Consider the following 18,516-nt stretch of genomic DNA (forward strand, 5'->3'; position numbering starts at 1 on the left):
ATGATTGCCAATGAAAGCTAGAGAAAGAAGACAATTCAAAATATAAATATGGATAAATAAAAATTAACATGCTTTCATTTCGATTTCAGAAACACGCATTAGTTGGTTGAATTGCCCTTATAATTTTTGGTTAACTTAGAACCGTTAACTTAGACACAAATTATTATTACTAAAATTGAATTTAAGTTTTGTAAATTTTCAATCAATAAAAAAAACGGCAATTTGTACATTGTTTTTGAATTTTAAACAAATACGTAATTGTAATTTTTCTTTAAGATTTTATTCATTATATTTTCATACAATTGGTAGTGCATAGATTTCTTATCGCTGTTCAAAATTTATAAGGAATGTCTCTTTCAAATTTGAATACTTGTTTTTATATTGTTCTTCCTCTTTTGTTTCTTTAAAACTAATTAAACAAAATCTGCAATTTCGATAAAGGAAATAACAGTTTTCATGTAGCTAATTATACATGAAAAATTGAATTTTAAAAGATATAAACTATTACTATTATTTTTGTATCATTTCGTTTTCCCACGTTATTATAAGCGGCAAATAAAAACTTTTAAATGAAACCGAGAAAAAAAAATCACAGGAAAAAAATATAAAGAAAGTTTGGTCAGGTATTGGCGCCTAAATATTGTGAAAGGTGTCTGCGCCTGGTAGCAAAGTTTTTAGACAATTATTTAAATATATGGTACGAAAATCCACGCTGAGAATTTTCAACAAAAAATGTCTTTGTAATTTTTTATTCTTGCAATGAATTTGCTTAAAGACAAAACAATGGATGTTAATTAAATTCTAAATCAAAAATACTTTTTACCTTTTCATTGATTTGATTAGCTATCTACCCGTGAAGTAAAGCCACTCAAGTGTAACCATTGTGTAAAATAACATGTGTATTTAACACTGCTTTCAAATTTAATTAACGTTGATTTTTGTTTGTTTAAACCATGAGTTTTTCTGACTTTCTTTATTAGAGTACTATTACTTCTAAATTACTCGGCTGACTCGTGTATAAATGTCAACTCAGACGGAACGGACCAATCATATTCAACATTAACATAAATAGGCGGAGTTAACTATAGCTGATGAATAGACTAAATAAGTTTTGGGTCGTGTTCACAGATTTAAATACAAGGTTTATTCTGAAAGTAATAACATTTAATAGCGCTCTTGCATAGAGAATGAGAGTAGTTGATCACCGGGTATAGGACTATTTATCTAAAATTACCCTTAATAACTACAGTCAACATTACTGTGTACCGAACTTTGTTATTGATGCCAAGCTCATTTTGACAACTTGAAATCGAATTTCGATCACGAACATTGAACAACCATCAACAAAATTTTAAAGTTGTGTATCATATCCTGAAATCTGGATATTCACCAATATAACGATTATAAGATGTTGAATGTTGGTGGACCTGAGGGTCTCGACCAGGAAATGGGTGGCAAGTCAGCATTCATGGATCTACAACAACAGCAGGGTATGCCCCATGGAATGACTCACCCGGCATACCCTAACCGTTCTCTGTACCAAGGACATCCACATTCGGGACAACATGGAGACAGTATATTCTCTAATCCTCAGCATGCACGATCACTTGGATATCCATTTCATATGAACTCTATGTCACCCTCTGGGTATCAGCCACCTGCAGGTCATCCGTTTCCAATGCCACATTACCACCAAAGTCCTTCACCTCCAAGAGATGGTAAGTAAAACTTATGTTTTTATTCTACAATATTTTTTTCTCAATGCATAAAATGATTGTATGAAATCAATTGTATACATGACGAATCGGCTATGCCACTTTACGCCCACCTTATAGCGGTCATAGTAAAAGAACAGTGTTGTATTTTTGACATGTATGTTTCTCTTGTTTATTTCAAGGTTGTGTTTATAAAACGGTCTCTCCTTAAAACATGATCACATCTCAAAAGAACGTTGTTGATCTTTTAACCATGAGTTTAAACAAAAGAAACGAACATGTCGGAAGTTTCTAATGAATACAACTTTTTCACGACCAATGATCACAACATTAAAAAAAAGTCCTAGCAAAGGGTTTGGTAATAGTATTTTCTCGACGAAAATTGAGAAATCAAACCTTTAGATTTTCCGATTTAAATAAAATTTTCAAAGTAATTAAACGCCATCAAACGTAAAGATTTTAAGCGATAAACAAGAATCTTAAAGTATGTTTGATGTCGCAACTTTATTTTTTAAGGAACATCATTGCAATATTTTTCTTTTCTATGATATTGAATGACGGAAAATAAATCATTTATTTCATTTATTTTTTAAATAAACATGTTTTAAAAATGGCAAAGAATAGCTTAAAAGGGCGAAAATGAGTGCATTTGTTAAATTGACACTATATATTGAAATGCAGTGTTAATATATCACAAAAATGAACATTGTAAAATGTGTGTGCCTTTACCTGTTTGGCACGGGACAATGAGTAAAATGGAAAACTGTCACAAATAATATTTCACTATTGCTACTTAAGACGAAGCGTATTTAAAATTTAGAAATAGTATCATACCCCATTGAAATTAATATATTAATTATAATGTTTTAATTGCAAACACTTTTTATATTTATAAATGGAGTGTTTAAATTTTAATAAAGATGGATTCAAGGAGATATTGTTCAATTGAAATCCTATCCAAGGTGTAGAATTTTAACAATTTCAATATTTATATCACATTGTACAAATAAAAACAAAAATCAGCACAAAAACTCCCAGAAGCAAGATTTAGTTGAACATTTATATTACAAATTTCTAAAGGTAGAAATATTATTTTTCTGAAGTTAATTTTTCCTTGTAAATATATTTATATCCCAAAACTTTAGTAAAAATAAATCTTGTAATATTCATATTTTTATCAATTTACTGTATTTTCTTTTTACTTTGTTTGATATTGTTTGTTCCTTCATTTTATCTTAGAAACATTTCTGTTTATAGCAACTGAAGATTTATTTTTTATGTCTATAGACAAGTCTCAGATTGAGGAACTTCGTATTAATGGAAAAGGTAAGAAGATGAGGAAACCCCGGACCATATACTCCAGTCTTCAGCTACAACAGTTAAACCGCAGATTCCAGAGAACGCAGTACCTTGCATTACCCGAGAGAGCAGAATTAGCAGCATCCCTCGGCCTAACACAAACTCAGGTTAGTGTTTCTGCTTTTGTGATATTATCAAACAAAATTAAAGTTGAAGTTTTGAAATGATTTTGAAAAAGTCTAGTGCTAATTATTAACTTTACAAAAGACGAAAAAATATCTGGCTTACAATAAAGGTTTCAATGCTTGAAGAATATTTTTATTCATTTTATTGTTAAAAGAAAATGTTTTGTATCAAAATGTAAATTCAAAATATTTCTTCATTTACCTTATACGGAAATTGTTAGAAAATCCCACAAAGAGTTTTCTTTAAAATATTTGTCCGAATAAATTCCATGTCTGAAAGTCGAATTCAATCTATAATATTTCTGTAACTTTAGCGCACCTTTTTTTACTTTATATAAGTTTCAGGCCCAAAATTTGCAACTGGAGCTGTTCTCCAAACTCCAATTTATATATTCAGCGTTTTGCCATCAATTTACTTAAATTCTACCGAAATTAAACAATTTTAGGGATGAAATTATCTTAATTAGGGTTCTAAGAACAGCATTTACCTGGGAAATTACCCTAAATAATCAGTTTAGACCCAAAGAAAATAATACATGATTATACTCAATCAGCAAGCACGCTGATGCTTAAAATTTCATAATAATCTTTGATAAGATGCTGTAAACACAAAGTGGCTTATTTATTTGACAAGAAAAATACGCAGCGTAGGCCAAATTCTCCTTATTCCATGTTACAAAGTATCTGTTCGAACATATTTATATTGATTTCATGGAAAAGTGGTGTTATTTTTTTAATCATAAGGAAATTTAGTGAAATTATCTATTATTTTCTCTAATTGAATAAATCACATTCACGGTTGTGTTTAAAGAAAATGCTTATTATAAAGTAGTTATTGTTTTAAAATAAACGATAGCACTGACGATTAAATGATAGTTATTGTTGTAACTACAACGTGTAACATGCAAACTTTTTACTTTTTGAATAAGAATTTCTAAAATTGTTATTCTTTTACATCAACAAACAGAAAATCTAACAAAGCATTTTCAAGATTTTACATAATGCAGTTGTACTTGGACTACAAATGATTGCAAATTTCTAAGCAAAGTTATGATATAGTTAAGGCTGTCCGGTGTTGGTTTCTTGTTTAAAAAAACTGGTTTCCGTTTGCCTTCCCAAACTTTTTGACCATATGTTTGTACATGTATACGGTTCTAGTTTATCTGTATATCTGGAGTAGCACTGCATGTACTTTGTTTACTCCAATTTTATTCTACCTTAAATTTTCATTCTCTTTCATTATTATATTGTCAAATTTTAAAATGTTGACCTTACTGAGGATTGTATCAAAAGCAACAAAGTCATTTCAAACAACTGTATAAATTTAAAAGGTCATTTGCCGAATATCAATTAATTCACTTCTCATGGAATAGAAATCTAGTTGACATATCTTCCATCGTTGCCTCTGGCCATTAGTATGTAATTTCAATACGTATAGGTGTTTATCAACCTGTAATTACAAGATTACAATTATTAAAAGATAAAAAATACATGAAAAACAAACGAGCGATCATAATCTTTCTTCGGGATTTTCAATTTATAATATTTTATTTGATTAACGGTTCCTCGGGCAAAGTTTATATTGCTAAATATCCTTGTCTTATTGTAAGTATTCAGAGAAGGTACGAAATTAGCCGAAGGCCTGTCATGAATGCCAAATTGGTTGACACTAAAACAATGTTAATCGGAACAATAGTCCTGATTGGTTCCGACTTTGGAAATGTTCTCTTGTTAACGGAAATGTTGCGTTAGTATTCAATTGTTTTGATCGGTTTTCAAAATTGAATGCATTTTTTATCAGCATGTTTCTGCGAAAAAAATAATTCAGATAACAGATTCAATGCAATGTTTTATCAGCATATAATTCACAATTCAGATTGCCTCAGATAGTTTCTTGACAAATAACGGTTTCTGCCTCTTCACCTTCTTTGGCGTTTTTCTTCTTCAGGGAAATAAAATCTTGAAATAAGCCTTTTCATTATGTTAAAAGACCAAATCTGATTGTATGCGGTCAATTAGCATTATCAAATCAATGAATCCCAATGGTCCAAAGAACACGAATTAGGAATTGCTAATATTGCCTTATATCGATGAATTAATTGGTATTATCAAAATATCTTGTTATAAAACACCTCTCAACAGGGAAATAAAGCAGGATGTTAACTATTTAGAATGCAGTTGGGGATTCCAATTGCTAACATGCGAAGACATCACAGATTTGTAAAGACATATAAAAACAAAACAATCAGTCTAAATTAAAAAAAAAATCTCATTCCGTATTGTTTTCCGGGATCCTTTTAAAGAATACCTTATTGTAAGGCTCTTTCGTTATTTAAGACTACGATACCGCTAGATATGCATTATTTTTTTGATATAAATTACATTCCTTATAATGAACATTTAAAACATTGGAGCTAAAGAATGAATCACAACCATCTGAAAAAACCGAAATATTTTATTACTAGTTGAAATGTATTCAAATCATCCTGTGGTCCATTGATTAGAGGAAAGATATAAAATGTATAAGAGAAAATAAAACTATAAAACTTATTCATTGTAACTACATACTTAAGTGTGGGAAAATGTATCATGCTTTTGATTCAGAAAGCGATCGGGTATAATATACCCGCAATGCCCCACATTATTTAATTTAGTACACAATCTATAATATAGATGTGATACATCTTTAAAGAATTCAATTCAAACTAGAAGTGTTTGGGGTATCTTTGTGGGTGAAATATTAGCTTAACAAGATAGGCCTTTAAGGCCAGAAGACGGCCATGTTCACACTTGAAAAATGTGCATTAATATAAATCATGATATAAAGGAAAGAAAAGGTATGAAATTTAATTCCTGGGTATAAAATGTATATCATTTCACGAAAACAATTCACGTACGGAAATTAGTCGATTATTATTCAGGTACTAGGGCCATAACTTGTCAGGTATTAGGTTCTCGTTTTACACCACACATTTTATTTTGATGTTCTAACTATCAAAAAATAAATAAAAGGAGATGTGTGGTATGAAGTATACTGATAGACGTGAGCTTAATATAATTTACCTGGATATTTTTTTTCTCAATTATTTAGAAGCAAAAGCTTATTTGAAAACGGGATAAAATACCGAATTATTGATTTAATTGTTAGGGGAAAAACTATTTTACCACTTGTGGAAATGTTGAAGCCCATATTTATTTCCCAGGGACCAGACCAGAGTTATACTCGTTTTCTCCCTTTTCTTTTTGTACCCTTTAAAACAACTGCTACAATATTATTTACGAATAGATCGTTCCACCTTGTACATTTGAATGTTACATTAGAAGATAAAAGCCATAGTTTTAACAGGTCAATTATTTTGTTTTCTTTTTAAAACAATTAGTTAAATGGTCGATGTAAAGAAAACGTATTAATTTTCATTAGTTAAGAAATGACGTTTTATGATAATAATCTATATTTGTCAAAAGATTACCATTTGGTCAGGTTTTTGTGTGAGGCTAGAAATATAGCAAATTAACAAAATTCAATAAACTTTGGTTTTTTCGCAATTGTTTATCATATCAGTCAAAAGAAACTGTATTCCATATGGTTTGGTTTCCATTTCGGAGCAGTAAAGATTAGCTTGATGAAAAATTGCGTTAATTCATTTCGGTAAAAATCTGACACTTAAGGCATATGACATTAAAGGAAAACACAAACAAAAGTTTCTCATCTCGAATTACAAAAAATCTATTGAAAATCCACAATAATGATTTATGATTTTAATTATTTCACTTGGTTGATGAATTTCCCTGTCGGGACCTCAACGTAACTGACGACGGGGCGGTCCCCACATCACACAGGAAATGACTTCTCCCCTCCCACCCCAACGTTTTGTCAGTCGAGTGTCTGCCGTGTCAAGCTGGGAGAGCACAATGGAGAAATCATCGGTCTAATCTCTCTTTCCCATATTCTCCGTTTAATCTGTTATGTTCCTAAATAGCTTGTTAGTTTAAATCTTTACTTTAATGGCTGAACGATGAACTGCTTAAAATCAACAAGACGATCGTAAAATGTGTTCAATACATCTATTCTGCCTCGTCAAGCAGATGTAAAACCGTGGACGACCATCTGTAAAGACTTTAATAAATATCAACAACCATTTGTATTCAGGAAAATATCAAGTATAAAATCTGAAGGTCTACAGAATTATAAAGGGGAAGCAGGAACAAAAATTTACTGTACATGTGACCACCTAGACATCAAAATCATTCCAAAAGGATTTATGTGTTGTAAAAATACGTTTTTGAAATTAAAATAAAATTACACATCAAATGCTGTCTTTTTTTGTATCGGAATAGGGTTTTAGTTGGCTGTTAAATCCCGATTATGATTAAATTCACATAAGAATAATAATTGTTTCCTCCAATGACTTGCATAATAATAGTATTCCGCTGATTAAATTCTCTTCCACAAAACTGTCAGTTACATTAATACATTAAAAATAACAGTTATTAATTGAATTTATATTACAGTATCAAGCTGTTTACGATTAACAATTAATTAAATATAGTTAAAGGAAATATGCGGACAATAAATTAGTTAATTAATTATTTGTAGAACTTATTTCCCTTGGAAGCATTTCCGGTTTCCAATATCTTAGCATGATTTTTGTCGAAATGGAAATAAATAACACACAGAAACATATGCTGTATATATTTTAACAGATAGTTCTTAAATCAAAGTTAACACATTATATTCCTTTTATTACATTTTATGGCGTTGAGCTTCGATTGATTTTTTAATTAAAGCTTTTTTCCGTCATTTACAACTTGATGTGAAAGTTTAAATATAAATCTACCTGTGAAGTGAAATTCGTTTCATATCAGATTGTGGGAAGATAAATTTTGTCGAAGTCGTTGATTAAGAAGACATTAAAACTTTCCCCTTCAGCAAAATTCGCAGATTTTGGATGACATTATTGTTATGTGCTTGTGGACCGAGTCAACGACATAATACCCGGAATGTTCTTATGACTATATACCCCTCGACTAAGCATGATAACATCGATTTCTGTGTCTTTCCATTTTGCATTTTGACATGTATAAAATATACATCCTTAAGTGTAGAATAACGAAAGTCTTATCTTAATAAATCAATTTTTACTATTACTTTTCCTTTACCAGATAACCCATTGATTAAGAGTGGTTAGGGCAGTTAGAATTTACTTCGACTAGTTGATTTTTGAAAGTCTCTGCTTTTGGGGCACTTTGAGTGGATGATTTTAAGGCTTAGTAAAGTTTTCCGATAGTAGAATTGTCTTTTTATGCTATCAAATACAACTTTTTTTTAGATTTTGTGTTTATGATTTGTTCTTCGTGCTTGATAATATTCTGAAAAAACAACTTGATCCCAAAGCACTTTGTATGAAAATGGCCTGCCTGCATGCTCATTTTTATGAATAATTCTCAATTGCTTAATAAGTTAGGGGGCAGATGAGAACGCTGAGAAAATTTGAAACTTTATATCATTGTCTATTTCTCTACTGAAATGTACAACTCTTCCTTCAAGCAGAATGTCTAAAGCAATTGTAAAACTAGTGACACGCCACGCCCACCCTATTTCTAATTCAAACTGTTTCAGATATAAAAGAAAATCACTCAAACTTAGAAAAAAGCTGTTTTGTTCGACGTCCTTAAGAAATCGTTTAGTAAAGAGGTCTCCTTTGATTTGCGTAAAGCAGTCGTATTTCAATGGTCTTTTATAATGTTAGTACAATGGACTCACAAATCAAACACTGCATATAAAGTGGATAGTCTTTTTTTATGATTTTTTAGTTAATTGCAAATATTACTTAAAATTTGAGAACGTTATATTTTAAATGGTAAAAGTGAAACTTAATTTTCATTTAGAAATGATTTGAATACGTATTAAAAGCTCAAAAAGTGGTGAAATAAATAGCAATTATCCATTTAATTATAAATATCGTCTAATTTTACATTTCATTATATTATCTAATAAGCTTTGGTTTAGGAGTACATTATCGCTTTCTATGTTAGGGACCATTTATTCAGGTTTTTCTATGAAAGAAAACATAGCTTGCATCTACGGTAAAATACATCTTGACCTTTTGCATTCCGAAGGTTCATGAATCAGATATTCTCTGCTCGAGTAACAACAGATGGCTACGTAAACATACAAATATTTATAGGAGGGTAAACAGTAACATTATAGTCCAGTAAAGGATGAAATACAAAGAAAATTTAATGGACCCTATAGGCAGTGGCTAGTCACACGTTACTGTTTACTGGAGGTGGTTGGGTGCATCGCACGCCGTTTAAACGATGCATAATTAATTATAAAGTTAAACTTGTTGACCTCGATAGAAAATTAATCTACTAGAAATTTGAGAAGGTTCAGTGATTGTTTCGTATATTAGTAGGAAATTTGAATCATTAAGACTAAGAAATGGCTTTTTTCACGGTATATGTTTACTTCTTAAGTCACTTATGATTAAATTTTGTTCGAAATTTTAAATGTTTATTGTTCTTTTCAGGTCAAAATCTGGTTCCAAAACAGACGTTCTAAGTATAAGAAGATCATGAAGCAAACTGGACCAGTAACGAATCAAGTTGGGAACAATGTACAAACACCAGTGACGTCACCAAACCATCCTACTCGACAACCTTCACCAGACGCTCAGCATCCTTCCGATACGCCAGCACCTCACGTACAGCCAAACTCGCAACAAAACGGACAATCGCATAACAATAATCAACATCCAATGATGTCATCACCATCATCATCTGTCAGTCCGCAGCCAACATGGGAAATGAATTCAGGTGCGCACCAGTCGTCTGCACCAAACTCATATATGCCAATGTCTACAATGTCGATGTCATCTATGCCAAGCATGGGACCAGGAATGGCAGCTATGTCTCATTATCATTCGTGGTACGCACAGCCACCAATGAATCAACAATCATGTTTAACATAAAAAATGTCTCTAAAATGTTATTAATTTATTAATGTTATGTAACGACGAATGAGCTAGCCATATTTGGAACGTTGTCGTCGACGACCGGTGCCTGTGATACACATTAAATGTGGACATTTATCACTTGCTTAGTCTCGACAGTGTTCAGAAGATAAAGAGCGCGAGCTACACAGCGCGAGCTGGCCCGAATCAAAGGACGGTTAGCTGAAATGTGAATGTGCCAGTAGGTTACTTTAGTAAAAAAGGCATTGAATTTTCCTTGCCATGAATTGTATAAATGTGCAGTTGTATTTATATATTGGATAAGATTACCTCGCTAACAATTCAATTCAATTTCATAGGTGGAAATTGAAGTCGCTCAATAATTTCTTTATTGTGTATATGTTGTTTTGACATAAACTAACCATAACACATACAATATCATGGTCGCTTTCTTACAAAAAACAATATTCCAAAAGGTGAAATTCTTATTATATAGAAATCGTAAGAATTCTCAGCTCTAGTTAAAAAAAAAGAATTCTCAGCTGTTTGGAGCTCTTTTATTTTTAAATAAAAAAAGTAAAACGTGAATTCAATGTTGATTTTTAACGTTTTTAATTCAGTTCTTAGCGATCCATGATTTTTGTAAATGTACTTTTGTTTATTTTGCATTTATTGTTGATATTTAATATTTTCTATGAAGATAGTTATTATTTTTTATGTTTTAAAGATATGATTACCTTTACATTATTAAGCCTTATGTTTTCTTATTGTCAATGAAATCCAAATTTTATGTTTAATGCTTTCTTTTATCATAAAAGAAATTGCATTATCAAATGCATTTAATATTTAAAAAAACTGTAAAGATGTTAATAAATTGAGCAAATACCATTTTTGTCGTTTTTAAAATATATTGAAACTCAATCTGAATGTATAACATAAACCTTTGGTTTTGGCGTGGTTTCAGTTGTTCCGATTCTGTTATATAAGTCTGGTTTATTCGACCTATATAGTCCAAAAACATTTACAGTTGCGTCACTTTAAAAAAGGAAGATCTGGCATGCTTGCTAATGAGACACTTATTCACAAAATACCAAAAAAGTATATGTAAGCCTCTTGATATTCAACAATGAGAAAAAAAATACCGTTCCTAGTAAGTTATAAAATGTCACGACATGTCAAATGCAAAACAATGCCCTTTTATGCTATCTTCCTACAACTGTAACAAATCATCTGATAAGATGTAAGGGTCAGAAACCGACGAAAAGTTCTTTTTGGTATCGTAATGGCAATGTATAAATGAATGGAGAAACTAGAGAGTAAATTGCAAAATTTTTACTTATTCGTAAAAAATTCTTTCATATCAAAATACACAATATATATACATCTGTACAAAACGATAATAATGAATGAAAATACATAAAAACAATAATAACATATTACATAACATATTACATAATACAGTAGCTTGGCCTAGAAAAGGGGTCAACTAAGCCAAGCCAAAAATTTCATAGTTAGCCAAAACAAATCACCTAGTATAAAAAAGAAGCAAAAACAAAAACAATCAAATTTCTAAGTAAAGAAAAGGAGTTGAAAAGGGGGATGGAGGGAGGGAAATTGATAAAATCCCAAATAAAATCTTGTTTACATAAATATCGATCGTGTTGCTTATCAAGGATGTGTAAACTGTGACGTGTAGTGTAAATACTGACACACATAATATAGGCAGGGGCTCTCCAAAGGGAAAGGCAAATTAACTTAGAATAAAACTAAAGATTTCCGTCATCTGCATAAAATAAGTTATTATAATAACTTGCCTTTATGCTATCTTCCTACAACTGTAACAAATCATCTGATAAGATGTAAGGGTCAGAAACCGACGAAAAGTTCTTTTTGGTATCGTAATGGCAATGTATAAATGAATGGAGAAACTAGAGAGTAAATTGCAAAATTTTTACTTATTCGTAAAAAATTCTTTCATATCAAAATACACAATATATATACATCTGTACAAAACGATAATAATGAATGAAAATACATAAAAACAATAATAACATATTACATAACATATTACATAATACAGTAGCTTGGCCTAGAAAAGGGGTCAACTAAGCCACCAGGAAAGATGCAATAAAATAAGTCTTTCCTACCCCACAAAGGCCAAGCACTTGGCAGAAAATAAAGCTTTGATCTTAATGCCTGATCATAATTAGTTCTAATTTAACCATACAACTATAACTACAATACCGGCCCAAGCAAGTACCGTAATGTTAACAGACAAAGTCATTGTAAGAATTAAATAGATATAAGAGCCACACACAAACATCTATATATCAATGATAAAGTTTGCATTATAGTTAAGTATGCATAAATATATCATGCATAAGCATTAAAAAACTTAACGGCCCAAGCAGTTAAGTTTTGTTAGAATACATAGCTTCATGCGTTGAAACCTTTTGACTTTATAATTGCTATTGCATTAAAATGATATGTTTTATTATATGATGACACACTAACTGGAGATTTATCAAAAATAAAATTCGTATAGATTGCCAATTACCAGCCCAAGCAAGTAATGTAAAGATGTTGAAAAATATGTATATATTCCTATAAAAATGATTGTACCGGCCCAAGCAGGTACCAAAATTGCCTATCAATTTAAATGAGATCTTATGTATTTTTGAAATGCGTTAGACTTCCAACGTCCCATAGATCGTATTTGTGAATCGGATAAACCTCTCTCGGCAGCATCAGTTGCTGCTCCTATGCGGAAACTGTGTCCTTTGTATCGCGAACTATCCAGACCACAAGATGCTAAGCATTTATGTAATATTCTGTCAAAGACTGGACGATGTAATGGAGTGGCATCAACAGAACAAAACAATGGTTCTGTGGGAACGGAATAAGGTCTCACTTTCAGGTACTCAACCATGGCAACGACGGCTGATTCCATTGCGGTACCATGTGAAAACGAAATGGTCTTTGGCATTCCTCTAACATTATGCTTAAATCTTCGGAAGCAAACCTGAACTTCTGCTGCTTTGCCCTGGATATAAGACAATGAAACATCGTGCAATAGCAGAACATTATCATTTGGGGCATTTTTTGACGTCACCAATTCTCCAACTCTAGAGAAAGTTGAAAAAGCAAATAAGAAAATTGCCTTGAACAAAACTTGATCATATGTACACTTGACAACTAATGTTATACTTTGTATCAACTTGTTTAAAATAGGAATTGTGATTGGAAGACGGCTATCAAATGTTTTTGATAATCTATATGTGCCTGTAACTAATTTCTCAACTAAAAACGACTGAGTGTTGTCAGGCATTGACATCATTTTGTGAACATAGGCTATGGCGGATAGATATGTTGAAATTGTACTAGGAGCATATGATTTTTTAAACATGTAGGCAATAAACAATGAAATGGTAGCTACAGAAAGTGGTGGCTGAAGGCTTTGGTTCATTATTTCTGTACAGAAAGAGTCAAAAGTTTTCCATGCGCGGCTGTAAGTAGCTCGAGTTGATGGAGCTAGAGCTGCATTTGCTAAGATTGTAACGTACTCCAAAAGTTCTGTGGCTGGAATTGATGTGGAACTAAGCACGGTTTGGGTTGAGCAGCTGGGGATATTCTCAAAAACTGTTCTACCTGTAAACGAGAAAGGCAATCTGCAAAAATATTCTTCTTCCCAGGTATATGCTTTGCTTTAAATAATATGTTAAATTGCAAACATCTGAAAACCATGTATCTAACCATTTGCATTGCTGGACCATCAGATGTTGATTGTTTATTGATTACAGAAACCAGTGCCTCATTGTCAGTGAATAACAGAATAGAGTGATTTCTCCACAAAGTCCCCCATAACTCAATTGCTAAGATTATAGGGTAAAACTCCAAGGTCATTATATTGATGTTTTTCCAGTTTTCTGGGAATGGACCATAAAACCATTTTGACCCGTATATGCCTGCATAACCTTTAGATTGTGCAGCGTCAGTGTGAAGTTCCAAAGTATTACTGGACATGAAACTTTCATTTAAAAACATTGATTTCCCATTAAAAGAATCTAAAAACTGTAGCCATATTCTTATGTCATCTTTTGTTTCCTGATTCAGATAAACATGATTTTGACCATCAGATACAGTCATAGTTAAATTAATCATCCTTCTCAAAAATGCCCGTCCTGGTTGAATAACGGAACAAGCAAAATTCAAGACTCCAATAAGTGATTGCAGTTCTTTTAAAGTACAACGTTTCATGTGTGAGAACTTTTCCAGAAGATGTCGACATTTTGTTATCTTATCCGGAGGCAAACGAGCTTCTTGTTTAATTACGTCCAATGTTATTCCCACAAAATCCATAACTTGAGAAGGGAGTTCAGTCTTTTCTGCTGATAAGGGTACCCCCAAGTCTTCACATAAATTGACGAACGCCTTGAGTTTGGAAATTGCATCTTCTTTCGATTTCTCAATGATCAGAAAATCATCCAAGATATGCACCATTGAAGTGATACCTAATTTCGTCAATGCTATCCATTCTAACGCAGTACTGAACTCTTCAAATATTTTACAACTGGTCCGACATCCCATTGGGAGACAACAATCATAGTAGAACTTATTATTCCATTTAAAACCTAATAATTCATAATCTGACGGATTTACTGGAAGGATTCTAAATGCCGATCTAACATCGGTTTTGGATAAGAAAACTTGATATTTGTGGCTACGTAATTGTTTGATTTCATTAATGGCTTCATGTATGCCTGCATAATGTACTGCAGCTGATTCGTCGGAAATACCAGCATTTACCGAATTAGACTTTTTGTCTGGATACGACAAGTGATGAATTAATCGCCAAGCTGATTTAGACTTTTTAGGTACAAGACCTAATGGTGAAACCCTCAAATTTAAAAAAGGTTTTTCTAAATAGGGGCCCATCACTCTTTGACAATTAACTTCTTTGTTAATTTTTTCTTGTACTATTAAAGGATTGCTTTTAGCTGATTTAAGGTTAGAGCAATTAAACTGTGATCTAGGTCCATTATGTTCCAATCGAAAACCATTTTTAAAACCGTTTAAAAGATAAAGTGTTTTTTCTGAGTCATAACCTTGCAAATGAAATTTCAATCTATTTGTCTTAATAGGAGTAGGTAGTTTACATTTGTTTAGGTTTGGTTGCAGTAGCTGTAGGTCGTTGTAAGTTAGCTGTGTTTTCAAAATTTCTGGACGGTCCATTCTCATTTGATCTGTTTGTTGTTTTATTCTTGTAGCAGTTGGACTTAGAATGACCTTTGAAACAGATACTGCAGATATGGGAGTATCCACAAGTTCCATCACAAATTCGCCCCTCATTAAACCTGTTGCATGTTCTACGAGGGGCGCTGTTTGGAAAGGGCTTTGCATTATTGCTTGTTTGAGTCCTTTTCATTGTGTTTGTATTATTTGCTTTGGAAATAAATCTATTAAGGGACCTTGTATGTAAAATTTGATCGACGTAACTCCAAGAAAGTGTGTCATCATTTTGCATTAATTGCCTAAAATTAACATCATAAAAATACCAGTCGCCACCATCCTTTTGAATTTGGCGAATCAAATCCATATAAATGGCTAAATCCTCTGATAAAGTAGGGTGATTGGGGTTAAACTTCCTAATTACAGAAGAGAAAATGCTAAATGCATCGGTCCAACTTTCAATATTAACATATCTCTTTTTCTTTCCTGATGTCAGGCCCACCCTGTTGTTCTGAACAGCTAAATGGAAATCCAGTTCGGCAGGATGGTGGTCAACTAGTATGTCTGACATATCAATAAACTCCTTATTTTTAATTTTTTCTTGGAGTTTAGAATTAATCTTAGTATATAGAGGTCTACCTATTGGTTTATATGTAGTTGTGGCATGGTGAACCTCATCAAAACCTGCAACCAAGCTTTGTGCAGGTATTTGAACTATGTTTTGATTATTGCGGGTGCCAAAATTAGACACGTTTTCGCTTGAAAAGCTAGCAGTTTGTGTGTGGTGTGTGGGTTCACCTGTTGTTTCTTCCTGTTCGATGACATCCATCTCAACAGGGTGGGGTCTTTTCTGACTGGGTTGAGGCAATATGCCATTTTCCTTCAGGTTTTCAAGAACTTTGGCAGTCACAGCTGCTGAGATTGCAGCTGTCATTGCATCCTCTTGTGTCTGGTCCTTTTTTTGCCGTTTGGCTTGCCTCTCACTAGGCTTTCTTTTAGGAGGCATCCTGTTAATATACATGATACTATCAAAATAAATAAGCTACACATTTATACAAGTTTATTGTAAATAAAGTATATGTCTATATAAAGATTTATTGAAACAATCAATCATCAATTTCCGTTGACCAAATTAATATGGTCTATTGCTAGATCAAATCCATGGCCTATAATTAAAATCATTTGACCATATCCATGATATATATACAACAACTTGACCAAATACATGGTCTATAAATACAGCTATTGACCAAAACCATGGCCATGACCAAATACATGGTCTAAAAATAATAGTTATAAGCCAAAACCATGGCCACGACCAAATACATGGTCTATAATAATATACATGATCTAAAATCAATTTTCTATTGACCAAATACATGGTCTGTGAAAAACAGGTATTGACCAAAACCATGGTCACGACCAAATACATGGTCTATAATAATATACATGAATATAAACTCAATTTTCATTTGACCAAATACATGGTCTAAAAATAACAGTTATTAGCCAAAACCATGGCCACGACCAAATACATGGTCTATAATAATATATATAATCTAAACTCTATTTTCATTTGACCAAATACATGGTCTAAAAATAATAGTTATTAGCCAAAACCATGGCCACGACCAAATACATGGTCTATAATAATATACATGATCTAAAATCAATTTTCTATTGACCAAATACATGGTCTATGAAAGACAGGTATTGACCAAACCCATGGTCACGACCAAATACATGGTCTATAATAATATAAATAATCTTTAATCAATTACTATTGACCAAATACATGGTCTATGAAAAACAGCTGTTGACCAAAACCAAGGTCATGACCAAATACATGGTCTATAAATAACATTTATTGATTCTATCGTCATGATTAGAGTTGTTTACTAAATGTTGAGTCCATTCAAGCTTAAATAATTAAAATGTAATGATTACCTGATGTAACAAATTCAAAGGTGAGACAGCTTCTTCACAATATTTACGAACAATATACAAACTTGTACTGTAGTATAAAAACTCTCAAAAACTGAAAATATAGAAACTAGATAAATATTAAATTTAAAATCAGGAAAGAATACATATAATAATTATTCATTCTGTAAAATCAGATTTGAATAAACAGTTATTTCAACAAAAATATGCATCTGTTATGAATCAATATGTTGTTATAACATGCACGATTTAACCTGGATGTAAAATGTTTTGAAAGTACAATAAATACATTTTGTAAGACAACATTCACCACTTTCATATTTGTCAGTATTCTTTGTTCATGCAGAATTAGTAAAACTAACCTCAACGAGCATATTAAATGAAGAGAAACATCTACTCTACACTAAGACTCTATAGCATGCAAAATTGCCAGACGTAAACTTCTATAATATTTTTGCATTCCCAATGCCGACAAATGAACACCGTCGGAAGCAAAGATTTGCAATGGGCTATTCATCAGCCGTAAATGTTTCCAAAAATGTTTCTTGTCATCTACCAGGATGGGTAACATCTGATTCACTATCCTTCTTTTGTTCTCATACTGTTCTGCTGTTATGTACCAAGGTTGAGTCCTCGTAAAAAGTTCACATACAACGATCTTATTTACAAAGCTGTAGTGTAGTTGAAAATCAGACATCAAATCCACAATGTTACATGCTAATGTCTCTGCTTTCAAACTTGGATCACATAAATCGTTTCCTCCTATCTGTAAAATAATTACCGAGGGCTGAAATTGCTGAATGTGAGCATTTAAATCGTCATTGTTTTTTAGTCTGTCCACTGTACCTCCACTAATACCATAACAACTCACGCTGCATTGAGCTAAATTAAAGTCCGGTGATAACTTCGGGTCGTATGTTAATGCTTGTGTAAGACGAGAAATAAAGCTGTGTCCTAATATTAAAACTTTCGGACCTGGCGTAATCTGAATATCCATTTTCACTTTTGACAATGTCAATATTTAGAACGACGAAAAATAACTGTAACTCCTTAACGTATCTTCCTCCAAAGAAGGTGCACCGCAAAACAACTTCCAACAAAGTTTGTAAGTTACGACTTAATAATTGCCGTAAATTATTAGATTGGAAGTAAACAATATACGTTGAATAAGAAAATGTTCATATAAAT

At 32.1% G+C, this 18,516-nt stretch overlaps 3 protein-coding genes across 3 annotated transcripts; 1 reads left to right on the forward strand and 2 right to left on the reverse strand.

The window, feature by feature from the left end:
- The first annotated feature begins 921 nt into the window (after positions 1 to 921).
- On the forward strand, positions 922 to 11,043 carry LOC139512725 (homeobox protein Dlx1a-like). The gene is made up of 3 exons (XM_071300592.1): positions 922 to 1,718; positions 3,003 to 3,181; positions 9,733 to 11,043. Exons 1-3 carry the CDS (start codon positions 1,409 to 1,411, stop codon positions 10,171 to 10,173), a joined length of 930 nt encoding a protein of 309 aa, XP_071156693.1. The 5' UTR covers positions 922 to 1,408; the 3' UTR covers positions 10,174 to 11,043.
- Positions 11,044 to 11,472: 429 nt separating this feature from the next.
- On the reverse strand, positions 11,473 to 18,329 carry LOC139512717 (uncharacterized). Its single transcript, XM_071300581.1, has 3 exons — positions 17,691 to 18,329; positions 17,332 to 17,422; positions 11,473 to 16,391 (listed from the first exon to the last, which is right to left on the reverse strand). Exon 3 carries the CDS (start codon positions 15,553 to 15,555, stop codon positions 13,702 to 13,704), a length of 1,854 nt encoding a protein of 617 aa, XP_071156682.1. The 5' UTR covers positions 15,556 to 16,391; positions 17,332 to 17,422; positions 17,691 to 18,329; the 3' UTR covers positions 11,473 to 13,701.
- LOC139512718 (uncharacterized) lies at positions 12,806 to 13,768 on the reverse strand. The gene has a single exon (XM_071300583.1). It carries the CDS (start codon positions 13,619 to 13,621, stop codon positions 12,806 to 12,808), a length of 816 nt encoding a protein of 271 aa, XP_071156684.1. The 5' UTR covers positions 13,622 to 13,768.
- Positions 18,330 to 18,516: the final 187 nt, after the last annotated feature.

The sequence above is a fragment of the Mytilus edulis genome, chromosome 2 (assembly GCF_963676685.1).
Source record: "Mytilus edulis chromosome 2, xbMytEdul2.2, whole genome shotgun sequence".
Classification (NCBI taxonomy): Eukaryota; Metazoa; Mollusca; class Bivalvia; order Mytilida; family Mytilidae; genus Mytilus; species Mytilus edulis.